Source organism: Xiphophorus maculatus, chromosome 10 (assembly GCF_002775205.1).
Source record: "Xiphophorus maculatus strain JP 163 A chromosome 10, X_maculatus-5.0-male, whole genome shotgun sequence".
Taxonomy (NCBI): Eukaryota; Metazoa; Chordata; class Actinopteri; order Cyprinodontiformes; family Poeciliidae; genus Xiphophorus; species Xiphophorus maculatus.
The window spans coordinates 24,833,243-24,842,113 of NC_036452.1; the positions used below are offsets into that span (position 1 = coordinate 24,833,243).

At 40.6% G+C, this 8,871-nt stretch overlaps 1 protein-coding gene across 1 annotated transcript; it reads right to left on the reverse strand.

Moving 5' to 3' along the window:
• Window positions 1–88: 88 nt before the first annotated feature.
• Window positions 89–7,097, reverse strand: atad1 (ATPase family, AAA domain containing 1). Its single transcript, XM_005810463.3, has 10 exons — window positions 7,017–7,097; window positions 3,289–3,471; window positions 3,119–3,217; window positions 2,931–3,051; window positions 2,244–2,444; window positions 2,011–2,117; window positions 1,854–1,943; window positions 1,726–1,776; window positions 935–1,065; window positions 89–842 (listed from the first exon to the last, which is right to left on the reverse strand). Exons 2-10 carry the CDS (start codon window positions 3,460–3,462, stop codon window positions 719–721), a joined length of 1,098 nt encoding a protein of 365 aa, XP_005810520.1. The 5' UTR covers window positions 3,463–3,471; window positions 7,017–7,097; the 3' UTR covers window positions 89–718.
• Between the last annotated feature and the right edge of the window lie 1,774 nt (window positions 7,098–8,871).

Consider the following 8,871-nt stretch of genomic DNA (forward strand, 5'->3'; position numbering starts at 1 on the left):
CCCAAGGTAGACAGCTCTGACATAGAAAACAACCAAAATGTTCAATAACCAAACAGTGAAGTGACAAAATGAGCTCCATTCACAGAGATGCGTTAAAATAAATATTAATTTGCTTTTTATTTTTCTACTGCATAAAAAACTCTTCAGATTGTTTACAATCAGAGCTGAACAGAACACAATACCCCACCATGGTTAGATATAAATAATAAATACACAACCATCCCTCAGAAAATTATAAAAGTCACAAAAACATATAGAATAAAGGAACAATAAAAGTATTAATCAATTATAAATGACTTTATGTTGATAACTGCTTGCTGTGTGTCATCACAGAGTGCTGCTCCTGACCAATTTGTCAGCAGTTTCATTGTTTTACTAAATTTATGGGTTTTGCCTAATGATTAAAATTTATTAGCTTTGAGACAGTGAGGATTATTTTCAAATTCAGAACATCTCAGCGTCTTCAGGTCGGAGGTGACAACAGCGGGAAGATTATAAGAACTTTGGTGAGGTGGCACATCCCTAGGTAGCTTCACAGAGAACTGTGGTGTAACTATGAACTCCATGAACCCATGAACCCATCAGGAACACCAGGTTCCTGATGGGTACCCAACCATGGAGGAGACAGGAAACAAAGATGTCAGAAAGCAGTAAGTGGCACATGCTCAATGCGTTTCCACACCAGCTGAGGCATTGGAAGTTTATATGACCCAAGCATTCAGTCCAGAGCGGCGTGCACCAGAACACCATGAATGTTTGCTGCCTTGGAGTGCTTCATCTTGTTGATTGAGGTCTGCAGGTCAGCCTGACATATAGCACGTATAGGGTCATCTACCTCCGAGCTGAGAAACAGCAAACAAAAACACACATCTGAGAAAACACTAGGCGTATCTGGGACACGCGAAATGTGATGGAATAGGATTCTGCAGTTTACCTGGTGCTCTGGTTGTGGACAAAGTCTCGGACGCAGAGCAGTGCCGCATCACGACACGTTTCTCTGAGGTCACTTCCTGAAAAACCCTCGGTCTCCTTGGCAACAAGTTTAAGGTCCACACGGTCATCCACCTGCAGGTGATTATAAACTATCAGATGATCTATCAGTTCAGTCTGTTCTGAATTGATCTTTATTGTTATTTGTAAGAAATGCCGCAGCAATGTAGAAAGTTGACTCTGTCACTTCATACCTCAGGTGTGAGCCATACCTGACGCCTGAGGTATGAGCCACCAACATGTGGCAGAGACAACTTTCTTTTTTATTAACAAACCAGAGTATGTTGGAAAAAAAGAAACATTCTCATAATTTAATAGCATGGGCTCAGTATCTTAACAACATGAAGGCAGAGGCACTGAGAATGCTCAGCCATTATTAGACCGAGGGCAGCCAGACTAATTTATTTTTGCTAAATAGTTATATTTAGCTAAATACTATTGTTGAGGAGCACAAGCAGGCCTCCTGATGCAGAGATTTTTTTAAAAACCCTCAAAAAAGGGCACTTGAAGCTTAAAGGATGAAAGGGGCTCCAGCCCCCCTTCCATCCCCCCTGTACGTGCCTGAAGTGAGAGTCAAGTTTAAAATCATTAGCTCTTATTTACAAATTAGTCTGTCCTGCCTTTAGGTGACCCCGCCTTTCGCCCAGAGCAGACTTGATGTTTAGAGGTGGTATTTTCAAAATTGATAATTTATTAAAAACAAATGGCAAGTTTGTTTTCCCGAGCTGAACTTACGTTTTCGTTCGTCAGAATCAGTCGAAGGATGTCCTCTCGCTGCCTATCGCTCTGCAGAAACAAACAGTGTTAGCATCATCTACAACAGAATCTATGGCAGAACTTGTAAATACTAAGACTGTACATACAGGTAGGCTGATGTGAAACCTGGTTGGCATCCGCCGCAAAATGGCAGAGTCCAGGTCCTGAGGACGATTGGTCGCGCCCATTATGATCACCTGACATGGAGAAAACTATAAGACCACATCCACCTGCTTGTGTGTGCAGCTGTAGTTGCAGACGCACCTGGCAATGATGGTCTGTGTCTAGTCCATCCCACAGACTCATAAACTGGGCTTTCATCATGGCTGTAGCCTCGTGGTCTGAGCTTGAGCGACTCCTCAGGAACGAGTCTAAATTCAAAAGCAGTGATATGTATTGGAGCCAGGCAGATACTACAACATACATGTGCTTAATTCATACAGGTCGCAAACAGACTACAACTATCTGTAGTCAGTCACTGTGTGCACATTTCTCACCAATCTCATCAATGAAGATTATAGAAGGCTGCAGCTTAACAGCCAAGGAGAATACAGCAGCAGCCAGTTTCTGTGATTCCCCGTACCACTTGTCCGTCAGTGTGCTTGGCTGCAGGTTGACAAAGCGAAACCCCGTCTCCTTCGCTGTTGCCTTGGCAATCAGTGTTTTTCCACAGCCGGGGGGGCCATAAAGCAGTACGCCTGTTAAAATGACGACAAGATAAAGCCAACACTGACTTTTACTTTTCTGGTTTCAGAATAAAACTTGTTCGGATCATAAATAACTCCCTATTTCCAAACTCATGATGAGTTCAGGGATGTGGAGGAGATTGATCTTTTCAAAGATTATCTGTCTCAGATTATACTGTCATGACATGGTGACAGTTTTCACACCACCTCAGGTTCAGAGTTCTTTAACCCATGATTCCATCTCCAGAAAATGTCACAATACAAATTGGAGACAAATTTCAAGGGAACCTCCATTATCACTAAAATCTAAGGGTTTTAACCAATTTGATCATTTTATTGCAGACCTATGTAGTCAGAAATACTGAAACCAAACCTGCATATCTGTCTTTAGAAATTCTAGTCTCCGAACTCACTACTCTTTCTCAGGTTCAACGTGATCTTAAACCTACCTAGCAGCTGCAGTGACATGACACAGTAGGCAGGTGAATGAGCTCTGACCTTTGGGAGGCTGCAGCAGTTTGGAGTTCGGGAACAGGTGTCTCTTCTGAACAGGCAGGATCACAGTCTCCTTCAGCTCAGTGATGACCTCATCCAGACCAGCGATATCTCTCCAGGTGATCTGTCAGATGTCAAAGATCAGACACAGTCTTGACTCTCCTTCATCAACTCTCGTGAGGAGAAACTACCTGCATGGTCAATGGGTCCACCAGATGAGCAGCAATACTCATCTCGTACTCCGACAGCTTGACGTTCTTCACTCCGATCTGACGCATCAACTTCTCAGCCTGTTGGCGACAATTCATAAAATTCATGAACAGCCACAAAGCTGTGTATAACAAGGCTGCTACACCCTCACCTGCTTCTGAGCCTCCACCTTCTGCTTTCGAGTTGGGTCAATAGCGTCCACCATCCACTTGATGGTGAAGTAGGTTACAGCTCCAAATATGGTGAGTCGGAAAAGCAGACCAATTACCTCGTTCCTCCCCAAAGGACGGGCAATGTTATCAACTGGAATATCTTTGAGAACCATGGTCACTCTCTGAAACACACACACACACCTGACTATATGCAATGTTACTTAGTTGTACTTAGTTATGAAAGGAGAACAAGAGTTCACTAGAAAATCTCTGAAGAAATTTAAAAGGGGCCTGCCAAAGTGTGCGTGTCGGTAGGAACCCAGCTGAAAATTAGCATTGATGCTAAGTTTAGCTAAAATAATATTAATACCATGTGGAGAATCACAAGCATGTTGACTAACAAGGACCTACTCCATTCAATATGTTAAACCTGTATGAGCTAAAATTAGCCAAAATGCTAATGTTAGCATAAATGCTGTCGGTGGTAAGTGGGATATCATTAGCATGATGTCTTTCTTTGACTTGCTCCTTCCAGTGTGTGAAACATAGCTAATAAATAAATAGCTCAACTGCTTATTTTAGAGAGAAGGCTAATGCACTATCATCATCATCAATCACTTAATTTGGGTAAATTGTCCACATTAAACACAGGAAACAACAAAAGAATAGAAAAGAAAAAACCCCAACAATAAACAAACCCAAAATTTACCAAAAAAGGAGTAGGCTGAAGCAAAGCTTATTCTTGCCTACCCTGTTTTTATACCTTACAACCTACCAGGATATCTTCACAATACATACTGTATATAAATCTACTTAACAGCATAAGATTTGATCATTTTACAATTTAAAGCTCTTTTAAAGCTCACCAAGAAAGGACATAACTTAAAATCAACATTCAATTCTTTCTGCAGTTTCACACCATTAACTGAAACACATCTAGACTTTATCTGGCTCTTCTCTTTTGCATATTCAAATATAAACAAACCTCGCAAACTATATTTTTTTTAAATTTTAGTTTAAATAATTTCTGAATACCAGAAGGAAGACTTTTGTTCAATGCTTTATACATTATTTCCAGTATTTTTATATAAACAATATCTTTACATTTAATGTATTACTTTGAATAAAGAGTTTATCAGTTGGTTCACGGTATCCCACCTTATTAATAAGCCGCATAGCTTTTTTTGCAACTTAACTAATATATCAATAGTTGTTTTACCTTCATTTCCCCAGATTTCTGAGCAATAAGACAAATAAGGCATAACCAGAGGTTATGTTTCTGACTCATTCTTTAAACTTTGTATGTAGCTCAACAAATATTAGTTTCATATTTGCTGTTATAAAAAAAAAAAAATCATAAGAATGTATCAAGTAACGGGGTTGACCCCAGTGTAAAAGTTGACCAGACTGTAACGGTGTTGAACACACTGGCTGGCTTAACAACAGTAACAAACGAGAAGTTAGATGAAAACGTTCAGATTTATTCAGCTAGGGTTTGGAGCAACATATGAGATGATGAAAACAAGAAATTAATATAAGTTTCAAAGACAATTCTTTACTTTTTCCCCAAACAACAATAAATATCATGTACATGTGTAACGGTGTTGAAAGGTTGACCTTGACGATGACAATCTATGGATAGAAATAATCCAATATAGGTAAGAAACCATACTAACACTTAAATCTCTTTACAGTGTGAGCGGGAAGAGACGTAAGTGATGTCACTTCCAGGGTGCTGAGAAATTGGCACCCTTATTTTATAAATAAACCATTATTTATAAAAAGGAGGAATTGGTATGTTGTTATGAAGCCTAGGCGCAAATTCAAACTGGAAGACTCTTTTATCCCCACCGGGACCCGTTAATTGAAGCGACCTGCCCACAATCGTTGACCTATCAACGCTGGACCAAGCCACGTCACGTCCAATCATCGACCAAGTCCCAGCAGTTAAAGACCTTCATTCATGGTGTCCTTCGCTCTCCAGCCGAGCTCAACCCACCACCACCCCTTCTCCTCCATTCGCCCGGTCCTGAGGCCCGCACCCTTCTTCAACTTCCACCACCAGTGCCGGGGGATGACGTTCCTAACAGCATCGGGATGCTCATCTGAAGTCTATCGCTAATGCTGCGATAACCGTTATCCCCAGCCGGGGCCCGAGCGCCGAAGACTTTAAATCCTGTTTGTCAATAAACTCTTCTAATTGTCTTCTTATCTCCGTCTGAGTCTCTCCAGATTGAAATAGGGTTGAACAAAACTGGAGGGACATGATTATAAAGTGCCATTTCGTTAATAATTCATGGATTTTTCTCATATTTCTTTCATTTAGGTTAAAGTATACCCAAAAATGGTTGTATTAGTAGAAATAACTTGCAGTTACTGACTATTTTTATTTGTTTTATATTCATTGAAAAATTAACATTGGTCAGTGGGGAACATGCTCATTTGGCTGACCTTTACGCTTCAACAACCCAGAAAATTTATCAAAACATAATTTTTAAAATATATTTGCAAGTTACATTACCAAGACACATTGCAAAAATGGATATTTCCATTTATTGATTTTCAAAAAAAAAAAAAAAAAGTGGTTTGCATTATATGAAAATCTTTGAGATAAACCTGTGAGACACAAAATGTACCGAATTCAGAGACTGACCCAGCTAAAGTTTTTGCTAATGTTATTGCAATGCCTTGTTACCTGTGAGAAAGAAATAGCTAAAATACTTATTTTATGGAAAGGGCTAATATTAGTGCTCTGGAGCACCTTGACAGAAAACTGACAGCCCTAGAGCAATTTTGAAAACATTTTATGGAAGCAGGCATTCGGTGTGATGTCATGACCGTATTACATATCAGTAGAGCGATATTTGTGGGCGGGAGGGCAAGTTAAAAAATGTTTTGGGGTCAGAAATCCACTCCGTTTCTCACTCTAGCGGAGCGGCAGTTATTTTCAGTTACAATATACGTTTTGTGTGAGGGTGTAAGTAGCGGCGGTACGAGATGCATTAAAAGTGACGGAATAAAAAGGAACAAAGAAAGAAAGAGACGTTCTATTGACGGTAGAACAATACAATGTATTGCATATGAGGCAGTGGCTGCTCTCCCTATGCATTGTTATGGCAGGCCCCAATTAGACAGACTCGTGGCCCCTGCTACAGGAGAACCTGTGGGAATGTTTTGTAAAATAAAGGCAGATGTCCCCGATTAACAGATGAAGCCTTTAATCTGAGATTTTTAAACTAATCTCTGAACTCCGGTCTCAGATGAAAGCTCTCAATGTCAAAATTAACAAAAGTCTGAAAGTTAATGTTCATGATCTGGAGCGGAGAAGGTCGGTTCTTTTAATTAAAAACAGATCGTTAACGTACGTTCTGATCTGGTGGTGGTCTCGGCTGGAAGATCAGGTCTCTGTGGTAATACACATTACAACCTTAAATTGACACAAGCTTAAGGGGAATCTGGCATGATGAGAGGTACGTGATCACAAAGGAAGTTTTACCAGCTCAAATGCAGTTAAGCCTCTATGCCGTAATGGCCTCCAGGTATAACGAAACTGGAAGTGACCTGAAGCTAACTCGTATTAGCAAGGGTTGACCTTCGCTTAATGGCTCACTCCGGCAACAATATGTAGGGAACCATTGACCAATCCTCACAACGGACCAACAGTAGTTCCGCTTGACCCAGGGAACACAAAACCTGACAAAGCTGATATCAGCAGTAAAGAACTCACCTTATCCCAGCAGGACCGGCTTCCGTACGTCTGAAAGCACGGTGCAGAGTCTTCTTCTTCTTCTGCTTCTTCTTCTTCTTCTTCTTGGATTTACTGGCGGTTGGCAACAAACTTTTAGTAGCATTACCGCCACTTACTGGTATGGAGTGTGGTTCGTGATGGTCTATACACACACACACACACACACGCACACACACACACACACACACACACACACACACACACACACACACACACACACACACACACACACACACACACACACAAATATACATACTTATACATAACTTTGTATTCTACCCATCTATATCATAAACACATTCACAAACACACCTACTATAATCAAATTCTATGAAATAATTTTGTTTTAAACTAAATTATCAAATAACTATTTGTATATTTTTACTCCCCAAATTCTTCCTCAAAATATCTAATAAATTAACCTTTTCCTTAATACATTCAAACTCTCTCCTCATATATCTTCTCTCTCTTTCATATTTATGACATTCTATTATTATTATTATTATTATTATTATTATTATTATTATTATTATTATTATTATTATTATTATTATTATATTCTAATATTTATGATATTCTAATATGTTCTATTGTTTCATATTTTCCACAGTAATCACATCTCTCTGTCTGATGTCAGTGACGTAGGAGCTCCACAGGGAACTGTGCTTTCTCCCTTTCTCTTCACCCTGTACACCACTGATTTCCAGTACAACTCTGAGTCATGTCACCTACAGAAGTTTTCTGATGACTCAGCGGTTGTCGGGTGTATAGGGGATGGAGGGGAGGGGGAGTACAGGACACTGGTGGACAGCTTTGTGGAGTGGTCTGAGCAGAATCACCTGAGGCTCAACATTAGTAAGACCAGAGAGATGGTGATTGACTTCAGAAGGAAGAAGATACCTTCACGGCCACTAAAGGTCAAAGGGGAAGTGGTGGAGGAGGTGGAGGATTACAAATACCTGGGAGTTGTAATCGGCAACAGACTGGACTGGGCATCTAACACTGACGCTGTGTGCAGGAAGGGGATGAGCAGACTCTATTTTTTAAGGAAGCTGAGATCCTTCAATGTGTGCAGCAAGATGCTGGAGACCTTTTATCACAGTGTTGTTGCCGGTGCCATCTTCTTTGCTGCTGTGTGTTGGGGAAGCAGCATCAGAGCCAGCGACTCTAATAGACTAGACAAAATCATCAGGAAAACTGGCTCTGTACTTGGACTAAGGCTGGAGTCCCTGGAAACTGTGGTGGAGAGGAGGACACTGAAGAAGGTTCTGTCTATTATGGACAATAAACAGCACCCTCTCCACCACATAGTGGACAGACAGCGGAGCACCTTCTCACATAGGCTGCTCCAGCTCCACTGTCGTGGGGACAGATACAGGAAATCCTTCCTGCCACATGCCATCTCACTGTACAATAAAAGCTAAATCACTGTTCTGCACTAATGAGTCCAATTTTGCACAACTGCACTGTGGCACACTTGCGGTACATATATTTACATATACATACTGTATCTGCATTTTTTGAGTCTTTGCAAGGACTGCTCTAAGCTGCTTTTTATATTGACAGCATGTTATATTTTATTTTTATTTTGTCTACAATTGCTACTCAGTGCTGGTTGTTGTGTGTCTTGTCTCTATGCTGCTGTAACTGCGAAATAATTTTCCTGCTGGGATGAATAAAGTAATTCTATTCTATTCTATTATCAATGTTCTTCTTAGGCCTTCTAAAGAGCCATCATTGGATCCAGGTGCGTTAAACCAGGGACAGAACCAAAACATGCAGGATGCCGACCCTCCAGGACCGACTTTGGGCACCACTGCTTCAACATATGTGG